The following is a 26,736-nucleotide window of genomic DNA, read 5'->3' as shown; positions in this document are numbered from 1 at the left end:
GGAACCGACAGTTCCTGTTCTATGAGCCTGTAACCCGGTTACATCAACTTTAGAAATTTTTTTCAATAAAATCGTAATTTAGTTCAGTCGAGATCGAATCAATTCAAATCAAATATGGACAAAATCGAACCAGTATATTTTAAATCGGTCGAAATAAAATCTATATTAATATTAATACTATATATATATATATATATATATATATATATATATATATATATATATATATATATATATATATATATATATATATATATGGTATGGTTCCGGTGAAGACTCTCTTTTCGGTGAGGACACCATTGAAAAAAATCTAAAAAAATACAAATCATAAAATCAAACATAATACTGTATCCGGGAGAAAAAATTAGAAAAAAAATTGCATCATTAAAACTGAATCGTGGATCATAAAAATGATTCATGCTTCAATTTTAATAATCCAACAATTTTTTTCTAATTTTTTTTCTCTTCGGTATAGTAGTATGTTTGATTTAATTATTTGTTTTTTTAGATTTTTTTTCCAGGTTTTTCAAAAATGTCATAACTTTAATAAGATTCCTCACCCGATCTTCTCTCTCTTTCTCTCTTTCTCTCTCTCTCTCTCTCTCTCTCTCTATATATATATATATATATATATATATATATATATATATATATATATATATATATATATACCGGTTCCGACGGGTACTTAGCGGATAGTAGTTCCGAAAAAATGAGAACCAGAACCAACGGTTCCATAACTTTAGAAACCAGAACTGGAACCGCTCAAGGCAGTTCCGGTTCTGAAACTAGCAGTTCCGAGGCGGTTCCAGGTCCGAAAATGGATACCCAGTTCCGATACTCATCCCTAAGTTTATCTATACCAAATCAACAAGTTCTCATAAAATGATAGAACTTTTCATACCATTATATTACGGTATTACCAACATATACAATAGTTATTATTATACAGCCAATTATTTTTTAAAGAATAAATACACAATGGCTTACGACTAATTTTATCATAAGTCGTGTCAGTGGCGGATACAGAAGGAAAATTCAGGGGTTGCATAAATTTTTTAGGGGTTGCATTACTAGTAAAAACTTATTTCTAAAGGTAGATTCCATCACAAAATCACTAATAAAACGACAAATTTACACTAAATTCACAAATATTAGACTTTGTGATGGAATGCCAACAGATTCTTGACGGATTTATGATGATTTTGATGAATTTTTACTAAGTATACATTTGACGGGAAAATTTAAGAGGTAGCATGTTCTACACCATGCAACATAATAAATTAGTCATGCGTGATGTTACAAGATGACTACATCTACGACTTTAGAGTGCAGATCTTTGGTACAATTTTTTGATATCGTTCGAAGACAGTTGATGGTGCAGATTGACGATGTCCGAACGTTTCCGACGGTAGTATGATGTCCACTGATTTAGGGTTTTCTTCCATTGGTATAGATAATAGAGAGGGATAGTACATAGATATATCAAATTATTGGGTTTAGGAGTGGGTGGGGTGAAGTTGAGGTGAATGAGGGGTTGACTCGTATAGTCGTTTTACTTTATTTTATTGTTTAAATACATAATAAACGAATAAATAAATAATAAATTATTAAAAAAATAGCGATTGCAAAATACCAAACCAAGAGGACCATCGGTGTAATTTACTCTCTTAAATAAAAGAGTGGCAATAATTTTTGTAATTCACAGCCTAAGTCGCTGGGAATTAAAATGATGCAAACATATGGGTCCAAAAGGATGTCGGTGTTAGTGTCGGTGAGTATCCTCTACATACCACCATGTGATCCTGCTTCTTCTATATTACTTTTATCGGTAAAAATTACATTAATATTAAACACAATTTTATATTTAAAATATATTCTTTTTAAAAAAATGAAACTATATAGTTATTTATGCATATAAGTTACTGTACACGTGTGACATATAAAACAAAGTTATCATGGCGGTTCTATTAGGTAAATTTATATATATATATATATATATATATATATATATATATATAAATTCTAGTTGTCGAGAGATTTGAATCCAAAAATTCATCAACATTTTTTTCAGTTCCATAAACCATACATATATAATATATTCCTAGCATTTATCAAAATATGCAATCAAATTTCTCAGATTTGATCATATGTTGTGTAAATTATCAGTGATTATGATAGAAGAATTGTAAATAATAGTTATATTGAGGTTTTTTTTAGCGAAAATGTATAGGCCAATTATTGGAATGGAAAAACCCTATTTAATGTGTTGCTTATTAAACACCATAATTATAATACACACAAAAAACCCTCACATCTATTGAAAAAACTCTTATATTATTTTGTTATTATATAAAGTCTTATATGAATAAATCAGCTTTTAACCCGCACTTAAAAGCCCTTGTATCAAAATGTTATTAATAACAAAAGAACAGTCTATAATACCTTATATGAATAAATCAGTTTATTAAAAAAAACATTTTTTTAATATAAGATCATGTAAATACGTACCTTAAAACATGATCTAATGTCTTTTTTTTTTATTCAAATTCAGATTGGGGTGTGTATGTGAGACACGTAATGATTAGCATACGCGGGATTTGTCTTTAAAAAATCTTGGATCATGACAGCATTTCCCCCTTTTTCCAGGCAACCTAATTTATTACTTACTGCTTATTTGCTTTCTATCTATATAATGATTAAAGTTTATAAACGTCAAAAAAATAATACGACTTCAAACCTACATTTATCTACTCAATCGCTATTTATTATCACCATTAAAAGTAACCAATTCCGTTTCGTAATAAATACTTTATGGTTTAACATCTTTCTTATGTTATAACGTAATTATTTTAAACTTACATTTAAGAGTAAATTGCTTTAAGTTACTTGTTTAAAAAAACGGTTCAAATAAGTTTTTTGTTTTTTAATTTTTCATTATTATTTGAGGCTTTTTATAACGTTGTTTTTTTCCATATCCGAACAAAAACATCAAACAAAAACTATAAATATAAAAGGATAAAAAAAACATTTTAGATCGAAATTAAGAGTATAAATTATACTCTAAGGACCAAAATTTATAGATTACTTTTTTTTTTTTTTAACATACATACAGTTCCGGTTTTGAGGCCAATGCTTCTATTGTGAGTGCAAAAAGTCCAAACTCGTACGTAGGTTCTTGTGCATTGTTTGTGTGCATACGACAACCTTGTTGTCTGCAATTTCATTATTAAAGTGAGGAAAGAATATATATAAATTTACAAATTTACAAATTTACAAAATTACAAATCATTTGTATATTTGTCGATATCTTCATATATCACATGCATACATTATATTATGATTTCTACATACATCCATTCTTCTCAATTTGCACTTGTGATTCATCTTTGGCCCCATTTCCTGTCTTTTCTTGCTTTTAAAAAAGTAAAATAAATAAATAAATAAAAGAATTTGTTATTTAACTATATAATATAAAATTTCTAGTATAGTTCTAGTTTCCTGCCACTTTTGCTTGCTTCCATTTCTTTAGCTTTCACCTTCAAAGAGTGAAAAAGCTTCCTTCTTTACCAAAACCCTCCATGGAAAGAACCAGAAGACCTTCATTTTCTTCCATTTTCTTGCTTCTTTTCACTGTTTCTAGTGTTCTTGATCCGACCCGGTTTGCAGATGCATCGGGTCAAAATCAACAACCCATCAAGAGGATTGTGGTGTTGGTTCTTGAGAACAGATCTTTCGATCACATGATTGGGTGGATGAAGAAATCTATAAACCCATCAATCAATGGCGTCACGGGTAGAGAATGCAACCCGGTTTCAACCAACTTGACCCGAAAACAACCCCAAGAAGACGAAACTCAAGAATCGTCCATCTGTTTCACTGATGATGCAAAGTACGTGGATCCGGATCCGGGTCACTCATTCGAAGATGTGGAAAAACAGGTATTCGGGTCAAATCCAATTCCCTCAATGACTGGTTTTGTCGAACAAGCATTATCGGTATCAACAAATCTTTCTGAAACAGTTATGAAAGGATTCAAACCTGAAAATGTCCCAATTTTTGCGAAATTAGTTCAAGAATTTGCGGTTTTTGATAGATGGTTTTCTTCAATTCCGGGTCCGACCCAACCCAATAGATTATTCGTATATTCAGCCACTTCTCATGGGTCAACAAGTCATGTCACAAAACAATTAGCAAAAGGGTACCCACAAAAAACCATCTTTGATTCACTTCATGAGAATGGGAAAGATTGGGGTGTATATTTTCAAAACATACCCACAACTTTGTTTTATAGAAATTTGAGGAAGTTAAAGTATGTGTTCAAGTTCCACCAATATTCTACCTTTAAACAACATGCTAAAGATGGTAAGTTGCCAAATTTGAGTGTGATTGAGCCAAGATACTTTGACATAAAGGGTTTCCCCGCAAATGATGATCATCCATCACATGATGTGGCAAATGGACAAAATTTGGTGAAGGAAGTTTATGAGACATTGAGGGCAAGTCCACAATGGAATGAGAGTCTTTTGGTGATTACTTATGATGAACATGGTGGATTCTATGATCATGTTAAGACTCCTTATGTTAATGTTCCTAACCCCGATGGAAATACGGGTCCCGCACCTTCGTTTTTTAAGTTTGATAGGTTGGGTGTTAGGGTTCCTACGATTATGGTCTCTCCTTGGATCAAGAAAGGCACCGGTAAGATTCAAATCTCTTATTCTATAAAGATTCAAATGATTGCCACTAGGGTGTAACTCGGTTGGTTTTGGGATAATATACTTGTACAGAAGATACGATTTGAGTTTTAGCAGTTGCATAATGGTAAGTTTTTAATGGGCTCCTTGTGGACCTACGCCAATACAACAGAGCAGTACGTTGTGTACCTGATTTACCTGTCACTCACATAATGTGCGAGTTTTAATGAACTCCATGTGTTAGGATGATCGTGGATCGGTTCAATTTTTTACTAAAACCGAACCAAAAAGTAAAGTTTTTTCACTTTGGAAAACCTAACCATCATTTTTTCGGTTTTGGTTTTCTAATTTTTATTTTTTTCAGTTCTTTTTTTCTAATTATAACAAAAAAAAATAATAATAAGTAATTCACTAACAAAATAATATAAGACAACATAAACATATACTTAATATTTTAATTCTCAATAGAAAATGCAAATACAAGTTATTTATTATTTTAATTTTTAACACACTCGATAAATTAAACGCATACATATAATGACTTTGTTTTGGGTATTTCACCTTACAAAATGTTGTGTTCTCACATAATGTACGAGTTTTGTTGGCACTAGGCTTTTCCAACCCTCTAACAGTCACAAAATGTATCTGATTTACCTCTACCTAAAATAATGCCATTGGGATGGGCTATTTGTGCCAACTTAACATGAGCACTAACTAATATATGTTATCAACCAGCAGACTGTTGTATACCTAATTTACCTGATGTTTTACGCATGTTTATAACTTTATATTCTTTTGCAGTGATTAGTAACCCTAATGGACCAACACCCAATTCCGAATACGAGCATTCTTCCATACCCGCAACCATAAAAAAGATGTTCAATTTATCATCAAACTTTTTAACTCATAGAGATGCATGGGCTGGAACCTTTGAACATGTCATTCAACAATTAACCTCTCCAAGAACAGATTGCCCAGGTAATTTTCAACACACCCGATTAAAATTTTAAATTATATCATGAGTTTATCAACTAAATTAATGATTTTTCTTTTTTTGTTAAATTGGTTTCAGAGTTTCTCCCTGAAGCTAATCCTTTGAGAGATACAGAACCAGATGAATCAAAAGGACTCTCTCAATTTCAAAGTGAAGTGGTTCAATTAGCTGCTGTTCTTAATGGTGATCATTTCTTGAGTAGTTTTCCAGATGAAATGAGCAAGAAAATGAATGTGAAAGAAGCTTATACGTATGTAAGAGGTGCAGTTTCAAGATTCATAACTGCTAGCAAAGAAGCTATCAATTTGGGTGCTGATGAATCTGCCATTGTTGACATGAGATCATCTCTTACTACCAGATCAGTTATTCACAACAAATGAAAGATTTAGATCAGATCAGATCAGATCATATGTATGCATCTTTTTTCCTGGTTGTAAACTAAAAAGTTGAAATCAGAAAAAATGTAGATTTTCCATGTAAACTTTTGCAATCTTTCATTACAACTTTTTGTATTATTACATGGTGATAAGAAGGAGAAGTTTTACTAGAAAGATTGAGTAGGAATAGCTACTTAGAGTTCATACAACAATTGGGCTTTGCCATGATGAAATGTCTGTAATGAGGTCTCGAAGCTGATCTATGAGAATCTTTAAATGCTTGTTTTTATCTTCAAGCTCCTACAATGAACACGAGATATGTATTAGAAAAAGTTGCAGGATTAGATATGAAGTTATGGAGAAAACTTGATACCTTTCTTAAAGCAGAGGCTCTATCTTCTAGCTTCTCAGCATCCATTTCATCAGTTAACATTGGATCAATGTCATAAGCTTTGGCCTTCATTTGCAGATGAGAAATTCAAAATGAAACATCATAATTCATTATTCATGTCACGTTTTGCAACCATTAAACATAGCAAAAGCAAAAGCATAAGCTTCCTCGATTTTAGTTTTTACGAGGCTTGTAGATAGTTTGATAATCAGATCATCAATGGATCAGATACTTAAAAACGAAGAGAAAATTGCGATCTTATTGAAAAATCGGAAAACTTTACCTTTTTAGAATTGGGAATAGCAATGAGAACAGAACGGAGAGCTGCGACAGATGCTTTATACCGGAGACGAGCTTCATCGAGAGCTCCACCGCCCATCTCAAAGTGATGGGCGGCGTCCGATGACGTAGCGTCACCGTTACTTACGCCATTGGATGGTCCGTGGTGGCCATTGGTAGTGTTGACATTAGGAGGTGGAGAAGACGTTGACCATAAATTAGGGTTACAGAGTTCATCGTTCATCGAAGATAATATCTGAAATGCTGATTCTATCGTATCTTCCAAATGTTTTTGCCCTTCCATAGCCAACTCTTGTGTCGATTTCTGACTCGTGCTGCTAGTCTCTTCCATTGATTTAGAATCCAAACACGAAATTGAAATCGTGGAGCAAAACCTTGCAAAACACAATTGCAAACCCTAAGGTTTTGCGATTGACTGAAACTGGAAGAGAGTGATCGGATTGGACAAAACCCTAATAAAAAAAACGTCCAGCAAAAACAAATAAAAAGAAAAGAAAAAGAAAATAGATTTAATGAAAAAGTCAAACGTCGACAGCAGGGTTCGAACCTGCGCGGGCGAAGCCCAACAGATTTCAAGTCTGTCTCCTTAACCACTCGGACATATCGACTTATTTGTTTTTGGGGCATATTTCATCGTTTTCAACTTTGATGTTTTTTAGTAAGTTTTTAAATTTTGTAATTTCATTTTGTTGAAATATAACACCACTTATTGTGACAAAATAGCTTCAATGTTCTTTCTGACACCATAAATAATAGTCATCATGCCACAAAATTTTATAATTTGATGCATTAAACCTTGCCTATATTCACTTTCTAATCATCTACCAATAATCAGTGTTGTAAAACTCTGTTCTCTTACTGTCTATGATTAATATTAGTCGGTCGAGTTAGGCGGAGTCATTCATAGGCAGTTTAGATGGTTTAAGCCGGTAAAAAAGTCAGAAATAGAAAATTTAAAAAAAAAATCTTAATTAATCAAATTTATAATATTGGGTGACTAAGTTATGATGATTGATGACTAAAACTGCTAGCATAATAAGTTATTTGGGTTCTTTTTGTATTAAGCCTTATGTTTAGCCCATTCGTTAGGTTATTCCTATTCAATCTTTCCTATTTATAGTCTTATTTATCTTTCTTTGTATTTTAATTGTTTTCCATCAATAATGTAACCTCTCCATTTTCTCTATATATTATTATTAGTTCTTTATATATTCTTATTAATTTATATACAGATGTTATGGTTGTATACAAAAAGAATTAAAGTTCACTATTAGTATTTTTAATATTTAAGTCATGTAAAAACTTATCACCCTTATGTTTGTTTCAAGCTTAATTTAATAAAGGATACGATTTGTGTTGAATGATTATTTTATATTCATTGATCATACACGCAAAAATATGTTCAACTAGTAGGTAGTCATTACCATCTATATTTCTGTACAAATCTTTGATCCGTATGTATGAGACTCTCGATGGACAACTAGTATCTATTTGGCATGTTTAGTCTCTTTTTGCCTTGTGCTTAGTCTAACTAGGGATCCGATCAAATCGGTCAAGTTAGAACATTTGAATTTTTATCTTAAGTCTAACTAGGGCACATAAAATCAATTTGGATGACATATGATTATGTATTACCATACCCAAAATATATATATTTTTTAACTCTTGGATGATAAGAAAATTTAGTGTGTTTGACGTTCTTTTTATTATGATGGTTTAGTTATTTAAAAAAAATCTATTGGAAAAGGTTTACTATTGGATAAGTCATTTCCAGAAGCTCTAAGTAGGATTTTTTTTTTTTTTTTAATAATTTAATTTTACATTCTTTTGCTAGATCTCATAGTTCTTAAGGGGTGTTTGGGATTACCTTTTAAGGCAAATTTTTTTTTTTGTAAAAATTCTTTTGAAAAAGCAAAAGCCAAAAATTGTTTTTAAAAAGTGTTTGGATAGTATTTTTTGATTTTTGAGTATGATTTAGCTTTAAAAGTTCAAAAGTTACAAAAAAATCATATTTTTGACTTTTAAAAATTCACTCTTTTCTTCATTATAAAAAGTTATTTTGAAAAAAACTTTTTCATCTTCCAAACATTTTTTTAAACTTTTTTTACAAAAATCATTTAAAAAGTATTCCCAAACACCCTCTTAATCGATTCTTTTTTATTACCAACTATAAATTGCTTTGTCCTCGCTTCGTTGGAACAAAATTACATAACTACGAATGTATAGGAGCAAACATGCAAATATAGAAAACTCATTTCCCTAAAGTGTAGAAACGAAACATCACAATATATTGCGGGGGAGTGCGGAAGGGGTAATATATATATATATATATATATATATATATATATATATATATATATATATATATATATATATATATATATATATATATTAGGTATAGACTACTTTTGTAATTATTTTTAACAAATGGATCATTTCAGTAAAAAAAATGCACAATGAGCTTTTCAGTATAGGGATAATTTTTATAATTTATTTTCTATATAGGACATCTTGCTAACATCAGGAAATCTTAAACACAAAGACTTTTATGTAAAAAAAACCTCACAGTATATAAGTTATAAAATTATAGGGACTAAATATGTTAATATCAAAAATATTTATGGCAAAAATATGAAATGAATTTGTATTTAATATATATAGTGGTGGATTAATCCTAATAGCCTTCTTTTTGGTATTTTCTCATAACATAAAAAATTTATCAAGTTCAAGCTGCCTTCTTTTTTCGTTCACAATTTCATTTTAAGTGTATGTTAGTCTTTTTCTTTATATATATACTAGCCGTTTACCCGTGCAAAGCGGCGAGCGATAAATAGTTTGTTTTGACAATTAATTTCTTTTCGATAGAGAATGATTATTTTCAATTCAATCATTAGTTTGTTTTAAGAAATATATCATATTAAAAATAAAGAAAATTCATGAAATGACCAAATTATAGGGTATTGAGTATTTATTTGGATGAAAAAAGATCTGGTCAAAACTTTAGAAGAGAAGATTTATAGGAGTTTGTTTAAATTTTAATATTATTTTATTAGTGATTAGTTATACAATTAGCTTAATGATTTAAACGTCTTAAAAAAATATTATTATTTTATTCAATCTATTTTTAGAAATAGTGGGATTTGTTTTATAAGATAGTAAAGATATATATATATATATATATATATATATATATATATATATATATATATATATATATATATATATATATATATATATATATATATATATAACAAAACAAAAAAAGAGAAAAAAAAAAGATAGATGTTTAGGTAGATAACCATCTTCATCAAAAGTTTCTCTTAGAGGATGTTTCGATAGAGAAAAAAGAGGATGTTTATTGTTTATTGTTTATTTCAATTATAATAAGCTAAGTTTAAGTATTTGGATAGAAAACACTAAAAATCATATTATATGGTGAGAATAAACTAAATAAGTTGATTTTAATAAGCATCCCTCCATTGTTTATAGCTTATTGTTTATTTTTAATTCAAACACTTTGCAAAAATGGTTTTTTCTCATCATAGATAGGCTAATAAGCAATCAGCTAATAAATTATATGCTAATTTATCCAAACACCCTCTTAGACCATCCGTTATGTCCACCACATACCACATATGTGGTAATTGCCATATTAGTACTACATTCACATACCACTAACATGGGATACCTACCACTAACACACCATTCTACATCATTATTTTCTTTTTAATTAAATAATATAAATTACATTTTTAATTATTAAAAAAACGTTCATTTTTTAACTAGTTTTTCATTAATTATAAAATAAAATTACAGCTTCAAACTACATTACTTCATTAATCTAGAAATAATAAAAAAAACATTACATTAATTAAAAAAAAAACAAATAAACATACATATAAAAAAACTAATATTTGTTCATGTTACGTTTGTACAAATGTTCCGTGACACCACCTCAAAGATTGAAACGCGTTTCACTGTTATGAATTTTAACAACTCGCTCTAAAAACTATTCGTTCTGGGCATGAACTCCTCAATCGAAATGACAATGTCGTTCGGATCATACGTGCAAATCGCTCGACATTCATCTTCAATAATCATATTATGTAGTATAATACATGTTAGGACCATTCGTTTAATTCTTTCTTTATCCCAGAGCCGTATAGTATATTTCACTACATGCCATGTCTGCTTGAGGACTCCAAATGCTCTCTCGATATCCATTCTCGCAAATTCCTATTTTTTTTGTAAACAACTTTGCCTTTTCATTTCGAGGAACCGAGTATGCCTTCATCAATATAGAATAATCTGGGTATATCCCATCACCAAGGTAATAACCGTATTTGTATGCGTGGCCGTTCACCGTGAACGTCATATTAGGTGCTTTGCTATCGTTGAAAAGAGGAGACTGACCAAGAACATTAATATCGTTGTTAGACCCCGCTACTCCGAAGAAGGCATGTTATATCCACAAATCTTGAGATGCAACAGCTTCTAGGATAATACTTGGTTCGCCTATATCTCCTCGAGTGAACTGACCATGCCATGCAGTTGGACATTTTTCTCAAGCCACATGCATACAATCTAGACTTCCAAGCATATCTGGAAATCCATGTCTCTCTTCATGAGCCGAATATAATCTCTCAGTATCATGTTGAGTAGGTTTGTGCAAGTATTGTTTGTGAAAACCCTCATCAACACATGCAAAAAACCAATCAACACATTCAACTGCGGTCCTCTCGGATACTTTCAAGTATTCGTTAGATACTTCAAATGTTATACCGTATCTCAAATACCTAAGAGCAGCCGTACATTTTTGTATATTTCTAAAACTCATTCTTCATCTAATGTCGGTTTTTTGTTTGAAAAAATCATAACGAGATTCTAAAGCATTACTAATACGTAAAAATATAACATTATTTAGATGGAAACGACGTTCGAACGAGTCGTCAGTATAAAGACAATTATCGATAAAGTAATCACATACCAATAAGCCGTGTGTCGCTTGACGATCACGATTGACGACCGCCCTTGTATGAGCAACATTCAAACTTTCTTTGGCGTGAATGTGTTGCACAACGTTGAAGAATGTCTCGACGAATTCTACATCGTCATCCGAGTCAAAAGTTTTTAAGAATTCCATGTGTTTTCTGGTTGTAGAGAACGAATGTGTAAGATTTGATGAAAATAGAGGGTTTTATTTATAGGTATTGAATTGAGATTGAAAAAAATGATCAAATAGCAGTTCAAGTTTCAACGGTCGAGAAGCTGATGCACCGATCAAATTTTGCGTTTACAATCGTCATCGGCAACACAATGCACAATGACCACGCCCGACCACGATTTGTCGGGGTGGTGTGCACGAACATTTCCCGTGGCCACATGGACCACAGATGTTCTCGTTCACATGCCTTATACATAATATGCACATATAGGTTTGAAAATTTTGTTAACATAAAGGTCATTAATTTTGGGTAAAGTTCATCGTTTGACATATATTGCTCCGTTTATTTGACCCCACCATTTTAGTGAATAGCTCCCTTGCTAAATCATTCCATCATAAAAAGAGCATATTTGTTCATTTAAGATTAAAATTCTAAGTTAAAACAGTTCGATTATTAGTCCAACTAGGTTTTACAATTCATATCTATACATCAAGTACGTTTGGCAACCATTAAACATAGGAAAACATGAGCCCAGTTATCTTTTACGAAGACTTGTAAACAGTACATCAATGGCGCATCTCCCTTAATAAATAAAGGTTTTCTGTCATGTGTCACCTTCTCATTCAATATGACACATGGCATTTTGATAATTTTTTCAATTAAGTTTATTTCCACTTGGCAAATTGTGGATTTTTTGCTATTCTATTAAATTAAAAATATCATAAATTAATAGTACTAAAAATACGTATACCATCACTGCATCTTCTTATATACAAATAAAAAGGAAACATGAATATCCCTCACGGTTTTGTCAAAAAACACATTAAATCCAAATATCTCTTCCTAAATTACATACATAATTCTCGGAAATCACCATCCAAATTGATTTTTAATTGCAGAAACTTAACAAATTTCAATTCATTCTATTATTCATATTCATATCCTTTCCAAATTCGATTTTGAAAAATATATACAGCTACAATCTCCTTCATATGTCGACTTTTATTGAGAGATTGAAGATTTATAGCATCACCACGTTCATCATCACAGTTCATTATCGACAATATCTTCATCAGGTTAGCAAATTTAATTATCGGTACAATTAGTGTTCTGTGGATTATGATTTGATTCTTTTTTATTTGAATATTTGAAGATTTCATGTTTTAAACTTCTCCTTTCCATGATAATATCGAATTGTAGAGATTTATGTACTAAATATTTACTCATGTTTCACTGCATATAAGCTGGTTGATTAAATGTCTCAAAGATTTTTTTTTTTAATTTTAGTTTTACTTGCTGAATTCGAATTCATATGGTTTTTCTTCAAACATTTAGTTTTTCATTATCAAAACCGACTACAGAAACATGTTTACAACATTGGCAAATCATTATGGTTTAATGATTAACTTAGTTTGCAAAGCAGTTTATTGTTGAATCAATGCAAATTTTGTGTATATATATATTTTTTTTATCTTTTTCGTGCATTTTTTTTTATCTTTTTGTTTGAATCTTTGAAAGTGGATGGGATTTAGATCCTTTGTCGAAGTTAAAAACTTATCTGTTTAAGATCCTATCTCAAGTATTGTTATTATTTTTTTGTTTCTCTACTTTTTTTATCAACATAAATAATGGGTACTGTTAAGTTCGGATAACAAATTATATTATCTGTTCGAAATTGATCAATCTTTTCATAGAGTAATTTGTTGAAGATTTTAACATATTCTTTGTTCCTTTTTCCATTTTTCAAAAAATTTCAAATGCTTTAGTTCAAGTTTATATAGATGCTAAATTAATACAGATGATCAAAGTTTAATTTCTTGAGAGATATTATAAGCTTTAATTTTAGAGTTTCAGTTGGATATATGTTTTTCTGGCAATAATCGAATCCAAACAGATAAGAGGTTTTTTAAAAAGCATATATGATATGCAGAATTGCAGTATCCCTTAAACTAGGAATGGTTCACTTTACTACATCTGTAGAGGTTACTACATCTTTTGAAGAAAAACAGTCTCGTGAAAAAAATAAACTGATATTTACATTATTTTCATGCTTTAAGAATCAAAACAGATATTTACATATCTACCATTTTATTAGATTTATATGTACAACGGTATTGACTTCATGATTCTTTCCATTTATGACCTTTTTGTAAATAAATTTGTATAAAATCTGTGAAAGACAATATCAAGGGCATAAATGTCCATTTTAGACCTGCATATGATATTGTATGTGAAAGGGAAATGTAACTACATTAATGGAAACTAAAATTTACCTAATTACCCTTTTATTATGTCATATTATATGTAAGCTATAAATTTAATATTTTTAATAAGTCACAGTATCATCCTTTACAATTTTACGTAATTTCCCTTTTATTAGCTTTATTAACAGAACTGTCCTTATTGTCTTTGGCAAATCTTCACAACGGTATTTTATTAAATTTACGGTATGCAAATGAGGGAGAAAGAATGTTGAATTTCCGTGTATAAATACCTTTTTGTTTTGGTTTTTTCTCTGCCATCAAATTATAAAAATTATATCACATATGGCATTACACAAAAGATGTAGGTCAATGTTATATGGGCCTACAAAACAATAATCTCTATTATGACCATTCTATTGAGAAAAACAGGCCCCTAAGTCCTGCCACCTTGGACCTTCGTTTATATGATATTGTATGTGAAAGGGCATAAATGTCCATTTTAGACCCGCATATGATATTGTATGTGAAAGGGAAATGTAACTACATTAATGGAAACTAATAAAAGTCAAAATAACTCATATAATATTGCATATATAAACTGCAAAATTCTTAATATTACGAATTTAGACGTACAGTGTGTGTTAGTTCAAGGCTTTATGTGGCCCTTTTTTTTCCAACATAACAAAAGAAAACAGATATTTACATATCTACCATTTTATTAGATTTATATGTATACTATAGCATCTTATTTCCTAATTATGTCATTTTATATGTAAGCTATAAATTTACTAATTTTAAAAAGTCACACTGTCATCCTATACAATTTTACGTAATTACCCTTTTATTAGCTTTGTTAACAGAACTGTCCTTCTTGTCCTTGGTAAACTATGAATAATCATTAGTCATCATGCTTTTTAAAATTATTTTTATCAATTATTTATAGTAGTTCTCTATTATATAACAACTTATCTTCGTTACTACATTTGGTTTACAGCGTAATGGAAAACACCAACGTTACCATGATAAGTGACTTGACACTTGCACAAGATGACTACACGATCAAGGTTCGAATCATTCGTCTGTGGAAACAGATTCGTATGATTGGAATGATATTGATGGACGAAAGGGTATTATGGATTTTTTTAGTTTTTTGTTTTAATATTATTACTTTATACATGTTAAGTTATAATTATTTTTATGTATACTATAACTTATTATTATATTTTTTTCATCTATTTATAGGGCGCCAAAATTGAATGTAATGTGGATAAACCATTTTCATACCTACAAGGAAATAATTTGGAAGAATACGGTGATTACTACATTCAAAAACCCACAATAGGGTTAAATAATGGTGTTATAAAGTTTGTTGATGGTCCACATAAACTCTATTTCCAGTATAGCACTAAGGTTATTAAATGCAAAGACTTTTGTGGCCCCCGGAATTCCTTTGCTTTCATTGATTTCAAACAACTTCATTCTAATTCGATCCAAGCCAATTTGTCATTTGGTTAATGTATTCCTAAAATGCCTTTGCTAATGGATTAACTTATCTAACTTTAATTTTTACACAATAACAGATACATCCTTACACTTTTCATTTTATATAATATAGATATTATAGGAAACGTTTTCCAATGTTTTCCATTGGAACCTCCAAAAGACAAACAGGAGCAGAAAATCACACTAAAAATGGAGGATTTAGAGTGAGTTTCATTCTTTATAAATATATTTAATATTGTAATGATGCTTTGTTTTTTAATTTTATTTCTTTTTACAGAGGACATGAAGTTTTTGTTACTCTATGGGGACGTTATGCAGATGAAATTGTTGCATATGTTTCAAAGCATCATGGTCATTTTGTAATGATTATTCAACTTGCTAAATTCAAGAAAATCCGAGGTACGTATTACCATGATACTAATTTGTAATATTTCTATTATCAAAATCTTGGTTTTATGAAATTGTTAACATTCATACAAAAATTAAAATATCCATTTCAGAGCGTCCATATGTCAACAACACCTACTTAGCTACAAAGCTTTTTATTGAGGACAACATTGTCGAGATAACTGCTTTCAAAAAAAGGTTTCATGAATTTTCCAAATGATTTGTCATTTCAACTCAATATTTTATTAACTCTTATTTATGATATATAATATTTATTAAAATTCTAAAAAAATAGTTTACAAGCAAGAAAAACCTCTTCGTGTTCTTCGGTCTCACGTGCATCGGGATCATCAATCATGTATTCACTACATGATGATTTTCTTCAAAAGAACTCCTTTTACAAAATATCGACTATTCACGAATTGAATGAGGTACATAATTCATCCCCTGTTAATTTAATTAATCCAATACTATAATATTAATCAACCCCATATACACCTACTATCATAGGGAAATTGTGCGGTAATTCTTGGAACAATAAAGATGTTTGAAGATATGCGGACTTGGTACTATAATGCGTGTACAAAATGCAAGTCAAAGGTTATTTTAATGGATGTTCCAAATGAGACGGTCAATGACTTGGACCGCTTTGAAGAGAAAAAGATGATGTTTTGTCCAAAAAAAGATTGCAAAGGCAAAGATGTTATTGCTCAACCAAGGTATGTAACAAATAAAAACTTAATATATTCTAATTCAATGATTTTAAATTTATTTTTAATGTTACAAATTTATGTTTATATATGTTCTTTTTAAGTTACATGATCAAAGTTCGAGTTCAAGGTTTAGTTGGAGTGGTCAGTCTTACAATGTTTGATCGTGAAGTAAGAAACCTTCTGAAAATATCTGCTGCTGAATTAATATCAAAATATGAAAGGGTATATGTATTTTATAATCAATACCATATTGCTAAATTAATGTTGTTTTTAAAACATTTATTTAATTCATATTGTTTACTACTAATTTTTTTAGTTCGACAACCCAAGTGACTTTCCAAATGAGTTGAACGCCATGCTCAATAAAAAATTGGCTTTTAAGATCGTTGTCAAGACTTTGAATTCCTCAAAATTTGGTCGTTATTACAACATTTCCAAGATAACAGATAATTTCGACATTATTGTTGCTTTGGAAAACATTGAGAAAAAGAATATCATTGAACAGGTAAAAATACACCATAATTTGATTACTTTACTACATAATATTTCATAGAATCCTTAATGTAGCAATTTTTTTTTACCCGTAATATTATAGGATATGGATAATGATTCTGTTAATGCAGTTGGCTCAGAATTTGCATCTCAAGACACAGTGGGTTGTAAGGTAATCAACACTTTTATGTTTTATATATATATATATATATATATATATATATATATATATATATATATATATATATATATATATATCATTTTCATTAATAATTTATCTTATTTTCTCTTTTTAATTTTAGGATGTTAATTCCCACACTGATGATAATACTCCTGTGTCAAATATTCCATCTGGTAATAGTACAAGTCCATCATCGGTAACTGCCACCAACAACCTCAATTCTCCACCTACAAGTGTCAAACGTAAACTCGTAGATATTTATGATCTTGATGATGATGTTTATGAATCTGCAACAAAACCTAATGCATCCCGTGTTGACAATGACAAAGCTGGAATAACAACCAAATTGTTGATTCCTAAGGTGGAAAAATGATCCTAAACAACAATCGTTCTTTGCTAATCATTGCTTTCTTCTAAGATATTTTTTTTATATTTCCTTCTTTTACTTGCATATTATTTTGGATTTCTAAATTTTTTGCTTGGTAAACTATGAATACTCATTTGTGTTATCTTTTACTTTTAATTGAATAACGGAATTGGGTTTTGGATGTTTCCTTGTGGTAGCTTCTACTAAACAGCAGTATTGTTTTCTTTGTGTTTGTTCATAACAATATATGGTTTGATCCATTTTGGTTTAATGATTACCTTATTTTGCAAAGCAGTTTATTATTGAATCAATGCAAAGTTTATATATATTTTTTATCTTTTTGCTGCATTTGTCCCTGATTATATAACTCTACTATTTGAATCCTTTTGTATGTTGAGGTGTTCTCATTTTGGCAATGAAAATATCTACAACGGTATTGACTTCATGATTCTTTCCATTTATGACCTTTTTCTAAATAAATTTGTATAAAATATGTGAAAAATGGAATCAAGGGCATAAATGTCCATTTTAGACCTGCATATGATATTGTATGTGAAAGGGAAATGTAACTACATTAATGGAAACTGAAATTTACCTAATTACCCTTTTATTATAAAAAATTGCGTTTATAGCAACCTACTTTCATTTAATACCAGCCTACACATTACTTTGATGCTTTCAGAATCAAAACTCATATTTAAATATCTATCATTTTATTAAATTTATATGTATCATTGCTTTCTTCTAAGATATTTTTTTTTATATTTCCTTCTTTTACTTGCATATTATTTTGGATTTCTAAATTTTGTGTTTGGTAAACTATGAATACTCATTTGTGTTATCTTTTACTTTTTTAATTGAATAACGAAATTGGGTTTTGGATGTTTCCTTGTGGTAGCTTCTACTAAACAGCAGTATTGTTTTCTTTGTGTTTGTTCATAACAATATATGGTTTGATCCATTTTGGTTTAATGATTACCTTATTTTGCAAAGCAGTTTATTATTGAATCAATGCAAAGTTTATATATATTTTTTATCTTTTTGCTGCATTTGTCCCTGATTATATAACTCTACTATTTGAATCATTTTGTATGTTGAGGTGTTCTCATTTTGGCAATGAAAATATCTACAACGGTATTGACTTCATGATTCTTTCCATTTATGACCTTTTTTTAAATAAATTTGTATAAAATCTGTGAAAAATGGAATCAAGGGCATAAATGTCCATTTTAAACCTGCATATGATATTGTATGTGAAAGGGAAATGTAACTACATTAATGGAATTTTAAATTTACCTAATTACCTTTTTATTATAAAAAATTGCGATTATAGCAACCTACTTTCATTTAACAGCCGCCTACACATTAGAATCAAAACTCATATTTAAATATCTATCATTTTATTAAATTTATATGTATACTATAGCATCTAATTTCCTAATTATGTCATATTATATGTAAGCTATAAATTTAATATTTTTAATAAATCACAGTGTCATCCTATACAATTTTACGTAATTTCCTTTTTATTAGCTTTATTAACAGAACTGTCCTTATTGTCTTTGGCAAATCTTCACAACGGTATTTTATTAAATTTACGGTATGCAAATGAGGGAGAAAGAATGTTGAATTTCCGTGTATAAATACCTTTTTGTTTTGGTTTTTTCTCTGCCATCAAATTATAAAAATTATGTCACATAATTTTGACCTAATAATCTACAAAATAACTCATATAATATTGCATATATAAACGGCAAAATTCTTAATATTACGAATTCAAACGTACAGTGTGTGTTAGTTCAAGGCTTTATGCGGCCCTTTTTTTTCCAACATAACAAAAGAAAACTACAAAACAATACCCAACTAAATTACAACTTTATTTTACAAAATAATAATTCCATTACACCATATTAATTAAATTTACAGACTATTTTCATATTGTACATAATAGAATTTCTTCTTTACAAATTTTTTTCATATTGTACATTATAAAATTGATGAATTTTCTTAGTTTGTGCACTGTGGTGATATGCATGCTACTTAGCCACCAAATCAGTCGCATCCTTTACAGCATTCACAGCAAGATCCTGAGCATTATCAAAAAATAAAATTATCACCATTCATACAAAATTTAATTATATATTTTTCAAATTTTAATAATACTAATAAAAACCTTTGGAATTATCAACAATCACTCATCAAATTCTGCAATCTGCAGCTGTTTGCGGGACTCCAAAGTTGTAGCTAGGTACTCCAAAGTTGTAGCAAGGAAGGGGTGCAGTTGATGCTGCTTTATCTGTGTGGACATTTATGCCCTTGTAGCAAGGTACTCCAAATACACATGGCAGTAATCGTATGTGGAAATTTATTCAACATGGCATAAATACATACCTAAATCGACAAAGTTGGTTACCATTGTCTATAACTTATCAGTATAATTATTATACACATAACTAAATCGACATTATTACTCACAAACCCTAGAACAAAGCCCTTTAACCCAAATAAATTTAGCCATACCGACGAATTAGCACCATCCCACATATCTTGCTAACTTTATGGACCCTCCATTTATCATTTTATCATTAATAAAAAGCGAATCATACAACTATGCATCACAATCTCATGAAAATTAACTGAAAAAATCAAAACCAATTCGTGATTTTTAGAAACTAAATCTCTACAAATAAACCCAAAATAATGTTGTATTTTACTTTCTATTTACGCAATACTTCATAAAATATTAAGCCCTAAACTTAACAATAATCGATGATCAGAAAATTTGAGAAGCTAATCTCGAAGAAAAAAGATGAAACCCTAATTAAACAAAAAATACATTTTGTTTTCGTCAACGACGTTGTTGCTGAACCCATCTCCGCTCCGATTAGTTTGTCGGCACCACCTCGGTGCTCAACATCATCCTGCACTTTAGTACACTTCTGCTACACCTGACCAGTTCTTCCATTTCATTGAATCGGAGACGGCTTCCTCCTACAGTGTCTTTTATTTACAGGTGTTATTCTCACACTCTCATTTTCTCTCTGTTTTAGTATTTAATCATTTAATGTATTCCTTATAAAATAAAGCAATTGTAATCTATCGGTCAAAAAGCCTATTATCAATTGGAGTAAAATACTTTCAATAAATAATTTATACACGGAAATAAAATATAAATATTTTATTTATTTAGTTTGTATATGATGTTGGGTTGGTTTATTTCGCAATTAAAGTTGGGTGATAATTACGAGTACTTGCTTGCAACCAATTTATTATAATATATTAATTTTTTTTCATCATTGTTATGTTATAGTTGCATTAAGTTCATTATTGACAGCCCGATTACATCACTAAAATTTTATAAGTCGTTTATTTTTATACGTCATTCAATTAAGACACATGTGACTTTGAATCCTAATATCGCCGTTGTCACCAACAGGGTCGTGAAATTACTGAAATTGTCACCGGTTAACAGCGTTGCTACCACCGGAGTGCTCATCAATCCCTCTATCGTCTTTGCCCTTGCCTAATTTGTGCTTTGTCGATTATTATTAGTAAAGTTTTTCTATCTTTCTCGATCTCATTATCACTCTGTATAACTATCTTTCTATTTCTATCTTTTTGTTGAATATTATGGTCAATATAATTTTTTATTACATAAATTGCTTTTTGTTCTTAAGCTACACAGACGATATGAATTCAAATGAGCATAAAGATAAACGAAGACATAGAAAATTATATTTGGAAAATAGAAGATCCAATCTTATGTCCACCACGTCAATTGGTAATTTTTTTATATATAACCCAATTTACTTTTATTTTCAATCATGTTTTATATTTGACTTATGTTGTGCAAATATTATTTTATATCTTATGATGTATTATATCACATAACTATCACATCATGTAATAACACATTCTTAATATTATATATACATTGTAGTTATTCCTCAACAACATTCACCCCGTTCAACCAATTCTACATATGTTCGCATCGATAATGAAAATGTCAATCCAAATATATCATATGCATATCAACATACAAATTTCCAATCTACTTCAACTTTTAATATTAAGAATCCATTGTCTGTTGCTGCCAAAGAGAACATAAAACTTAGAAAATTATATTTGGATAAGAAAAGATCCAATCATTTATCAACAACGCCGTCTGGTATGTCTTTTTATTCCTATGACACCGGTTTTTATTGCATTTTAAACATATTTTATTTTATACACATTCCCCAAATTCTGAAATCCTATTGTCTTTTACCTATACTCTTCTATACATTACAATTTATATTTCATTAAGATATTGTTATAATTTCACACCTAATACCTAGCACGGTCAAAATTTATTTCAATTTTTTTAACATTGGTATTTCATAAATCCCTTATATAGTACGTGTAATTATATGATTACATTTATTTTTTTATATTTTTCTTATTTATCTTATCTTAAAATAAATGTTATGTGTACTGTAACTTACATATTCTTTATTTTTTTACAGTCATTTCTAATATAACTACCAACATTCAAACACCATCATCAAACAAGTTGGCATATCATGGTGGTAACAATCAAAATGTCACCACAACTTCTTCATATGGATATCAACAAACACGTGTTCAATCTACTTCCAATATCTATATCGATACTCCATTATTACACAACGCCAAAGACAAACGAAAAGAAAGGAAAAATTATTTGGATAAAAGAAAATCCAATCACATATCCACCATGCCAATTGGTATATCATATATATCATCTTACTTCTTTTATTTTATCCATCTATAGTTATTATAAATATTTTAATAAATATTATGTTCTTATATGTGTTTCTTTATTATTCCATAATTAATACATATTTATATTAACATATATTACAATTATAGGTAATAATGGTCGTCATCAAGAACGTTTTGAAGACGCTTCTAATTTTACTACAAGAACTCCGTTGTCCAACATTACCAATGGTATAACTACGCTTTTATCCAGCATATTGTTTCTTACTATATATGGTATACATATTATTATAATATGTATGCATTTTTATTTTTTCATTTTTATCAATTTACTTTATAAATTTAATACTAAATATCATACTTTTATTTTTAGTCAACGGAGAATGTTCAATCTTGTGTCGTGACATGAGACCTATGACTTCATCTTCAATCACTCGAGACTATTCCAACAATTTATTGCGCAAAAATATAAATAAAAAAAGGAAGTTTCTAAATACTACTCACATACCCATTTTCGACCTAACGTCAGAAGAAGAGTTTCGTGATCAACAAATCCATAAACTAACTTTAACTTCAGGTGCCACAAAAGGTAACATTTAATTTAAATTTATCATCCACCTTTCTTTATAAACTATTACTCATCTAAACATTAATTTAGTTCAAACTTTATCATACATTTTTATTAAACAGATTACTTGGACCATGGTGATCAGACTTTTGTGTGTACGATGTGTCATGCACAGTTATGGAGGGATGAAGCACGTAAAGGCAATGCTTCTGGAAAGAAAACTTCTTTTTCCCTTTGTTGTGGCAATGGAAAGGTCGAGCTTCCTCAACTAAAAGAACCGCCTAAAAATTATGAAAATCTCTTTCGTGTTGTTGATCCAAAAGGAAAAAATTTCATGAAGAACATCCGTCGATTCAATTCGATGTTTTCCTTTACTTCAATGGGTGGAAAAGTTGATTCTTCAATTAACAAAGGCAATGCTCCATATGTTTTTAGATTTAGTGGTCAAAATTATCATTGCATGGGAAGTCTTCTACCTATAGATGGATCGAAACCAAAGTTTTCGCAATTATACATAAATGATACTGAAAATGAAGTTTCAAATCGACAACAAGCGTTCAGGTATTTCTTTATACGTTTTTTATAAACCATTAATTTTATATATTTCATATAATTATTAACTTGCTAAATTTTACATATAACCGTTATTCTTAACAGTACACAAAAAGAAGGGTGCACATCAACTTTTCATTCTTTTGATATCGAAATTATACAGTTTTTGAAGGACATGTTGGATTCAACGAATGAGTTGGTTAAGTGTTATAGAATGGTCAGAGATTGTTTTGATGAAAATCCTCATATAGATGTAAAGTTACGTCTTATAGGAAGAAGGCAACAAGATGGAAGGACATATAACTTACCTTCTGCTTCTGAAGTTGCTGCTTTAATTGTTGGTGATATTGGTGATGCAATTGATAACAGAGATATCATCGTAAAAACTAAATCAGGAAGTCTACAACGTATAAACGAATTACATCCTTCGTACCTTGCTCTTCAGTATCCACTACTATTTCCATATGGGGATGATGGATATAGAGTTGACATCCCTCACAGAGATTTTGATGATTCAACGAATAGCAAACGTCGTAACTGTACAATGAGAGAATTCTTTTCTTATAGAATTCAAGACAGAGTTAATGTTTTTTCATTAATTCTTAATTCACGAAGGCTTTTTCAACAATTTTTGGTTGATGCTTATACGATGATTGAAACTGAGAGACTATATTACATACGTAATCAGCAAAAAGTTCTTAGATGTGAATCGTATGAAACATTACGAAACGTACAAAGTGATGGTCGTACTGATATTTCCAACATCGGAAAACGTGTTATCTTGCCTTCTTCATTTACGGGTGGTGCACGCTACATGATGCAAAACTATTTAGATGCCATGTCGCTTTGTAAGTGGTTTGGATACCCAGATTTTTTCATAACCGTAACATGCAATCCAAAGTGGCCTGAAATTAAAAGGTTTCTTGCTGACACCACACTTAATCCCGAAGATAGGCCCGATATCCTTTCCAGATTATTCAAAATCAAGTTGAATTCTTTGATTAAAGACTTAAAGAAAAAAGCGTTATTGGGTCGGGTCCAAGCAGGTACCTTATAATACAACAATACTTTTTTATCATTATGTTTTTTATTATATTATAATATTATATTTATTTTAATAATTTACAGTTGTTTATACTGTGGAGTTTCAAAAGCGCGGTCTGCCTCATGCACATATATGTTTATTCATGCATTCTGATTACAAACTCCCAACTGTTGAACATATTGATCGAGTTATTTCGGCTGAAATTCCAAACAAAGAAAATGATCCAGAATTGTATGCACTTGTCAGTGAGTTTATGATGCATGGTCCATGTGGTTCTGATAATCCTAAATGCCCATGCATGATTGACAAAAAGTGTTCAAAAAATTTCCCAAAGTCATTCTTAGAAAATACCTCAGTCGATTCTGATGGTTATCCTATATATAGGAGACGTAATGATGGATCTTTTGTTGAAAAGTCTGGTGTTAGGTTAGACAACAGAAGTGTCGTTCCATATCATAAAGCCCTTTTGAAAAGATATCAGGCTCACATTAATGTTGAGTGGTGCAATCAAGCGGCTTCCATCAAATATTTGTTTAAATATATTAACAAGGGTCCTGATCGGGCTACTGTTGCAGTTGTTCAAAACAACGGAGATGATAATGATGATGTTTCTGTTGATGAAATACAAAACTACTATGATTGTAGGTATTTGTCTGCATGTGAAGCTTCATGGCGTATATTTGCATTTGATGTTCATTACAGATATCCTTCTGTTGTAAGGCTTCCATTCCATCTTCCTGGAAAACAAAATATTGTATATGGAGCAGACGATGATATTGAAGATGTCGTCAATAAACAATCGGTTTCTTCTTCGATGTTCTTATCTTGGATGAGCTGTAATGAACATAATGTTGATGCACGAAAACTTTCTTATGTTGAGTTTCCTACAAAATTTGTATGGAAACAGGAAGATCGTTGTTGGGAGCCAAGAAAACAAGGGTTTTCTATTGGAAGAATTCACACAGTCTCGCCTAATTTGGGTGAAGCATATTTCTTGAGAATTCTTTTAAATAAAGTCAAAGGGCCGAAATCATTTGAAGATATTCGCAAGGTTAATGGACAAGTCTGTCCTACTTTTAGAGATGCATGTTATGCGCTTGGACTTTTAGAAGATGATAGAGAATATATTGATGCCATCGAGGAAGCAAGTCACTCAGGATCTGGTTATTATTTACGGTTTCTATTTGCAACTATGCTAAAGTCTAATAGTTTGTCTAGACCATATTATGTTTGGGAAAATACTTGGCAATACTTATCTGATGGAATTCTCTACAATCAACGAATAAGATTAAAGACTCCAGGTATTATTATTTTTTCCATTATTTACATTACACACGTTATTTATATATTTTTCATATGAATAATTATACAATTATTTTTAAATTAACTTTACTATTGTGCAGGTTTATCACTTAATGATGATCAGATTAAAAACTTGACGCTATATGAGATTGAAAAAATTCTACTCCAAAATAGTTCAAGCCTAAGAGATTTTGTTGGGATGCCTTACCCTGATCATGATTTGGTATCTTCTACAAACAATCGTTTAATTACTGAGGAGTTAGATTTTGATATAACGATTCTACAAAAAGAATCTCATCAGCTACTTGAGTCATTAACAATTGAACAACGCTCAATTTTTGATGAAATCATGACAGCTGTTAAACAGAAAAAAGGAGGAGTGTTTTTTGTTTATGGCTATGGAGGTACTGGTAAAACTTTCCTTTGGAAGACTTTATCTGCATCTTTAAGATCTAAAGGTGATATCGTCCTAAATGTTGCTTCAAGTGGTATTGCTTCGTTGTTACTAACAGGAGGTAGAACAGCACACTCACGCTTTATAATTCCTCTAAATCTTACAGAGGATTCTTTTTGTTCTTTTGGGAAAGACAGTGATGTAGCCGAATTGTTAAAAAAAAACATCATTAATTATATGGGACGAGGCACCTATGATTCATAAGCATGCATTTGAAGCCTTGGATCGTTCTATGAAAGATGTATTCACTTGTGATCTTCGTACCAACTCAAAGTTGCCGTTTGGAGGAAAAACAATTGTTTTT

At 30.2% G+C, this 26,736-nt stretch overlaps 3 protein-coding genes and 1 non-coding gene across 4 annotated transcripts; 2 read left to right on the top strand and 2 right to left on the bottom strand.

The window, feature by feature from the left end:
• The first annotated feature begins 3,492 nt into the window (after window positions 1-3,492).
• On the top strand, window positions 3,493-6,357 carry NPC6 (non-specific phospholipase C6). Its single transcript, XM_078991042.1, has 3 exons — window positions 3,493-4,701; window positions 5,499-5,675; window positions 5,770-6,357. The coding sequence occupies exons 1-3, from the start codon at window positions 3,582-3,584 to the stop codon at window positions 6,069-6,071; spliced, it is 1,599 nt and encodes a 532-aa protein (XP_078847168.1). The 5' UTR covers window positions 3,493-3,581; the 3' UTR covers window positions 6,072-6,357.
• On the bottom strand, window positions 6,138-7,211 carry LOC145042592 (mediator of RNA polymerase II transcription subunit). Its single transcript, XM_078991043.1, has 3 exons — window positions 6,743-7,211; window positions 6,442-6,525; window positions 6,138-6,368 (listed from the first exon to the last, which is right to left on the bottom strand). Exons 1-3 carry the CDS (start codon window positions 7,088-7,090, stop codon window positions 6,270-6,272), a joined length of 531 nt encoding a protein of 176 aa, XP_078847169.1. The 5' UTR covers window positions 7,091-7,211; the 3' UTR covers window positions 6,138-6,269.
• Window positions 7,212-7,285: 74 nt separating this feature from the next.
• On the bottom strand, window positions 7,286-7,367 carry TRNAS-UGA (transfer RNA serine (anticodon UGA)). The gene has a single exon. It is a non-coding gene; the product is annotated as a tRNA-Ser (tRNA).
• Window positions 7,368-15,126: 7,759 nt separating this feature from the next.
• On the top strand, window positions 15,127-26,636 carry LOC145040017 (uncharacterized). Its single transcript, XM_078988012.1, has 20 exons — window positions 15,127-15,255; window positions 15,371-15,492; window positions 15,709-15,834; window positions 15,909-16,030; window positions 16,132-16,216; window positions 16,314-16,449; window positions 16,562-16,737; window positions 16,833-16,953; window positions 17,048-17,236; window positions 17,327-17,395; window positions 17,526-17,752; window positions 21,449-21,552; window positions 21,712-21,939; window positions 22,277-22,516; window positions 22,662-22,742; window positions 22,885-23,100; window positions 23,202-23,640; window positions 23,737-24,677; window positions 24,760-25,977; window positions 26,080-26,636. Exons 1-20 carry the CDS (start codon window positions 15,127-15,129, stop codon window positions 26,634-26,636), a joined length of 5,526 nt encoding a protein of 1,841 aa, XP_078844138.1.
• Window positions 26,637-26,736: the final 100 nt, after the last annotated feature.

The sequence above is a fragment of the Lactuca saligna genome, chromosome 4 (assembly GCF_052625555.1).
Source record: "Lactuca saligna cultivar CGN05327 chromosome 4, ASM5262555v1, whole genome shotgun sequence".
In the NCBI taxonomy this organism is placed as follows: domain Eukaryota; kingdom Viridiplantae; phylum Streptophyta; class Magnoliopsida; order Asterales; family Asteraceae; genus Lactuca; species Lactuca saligna.
The sequence above is the reverse complement of the archived record's forward strand: the minus strand, read 5'-3'. Positions and strand labels throughout refer to the sequence as shown.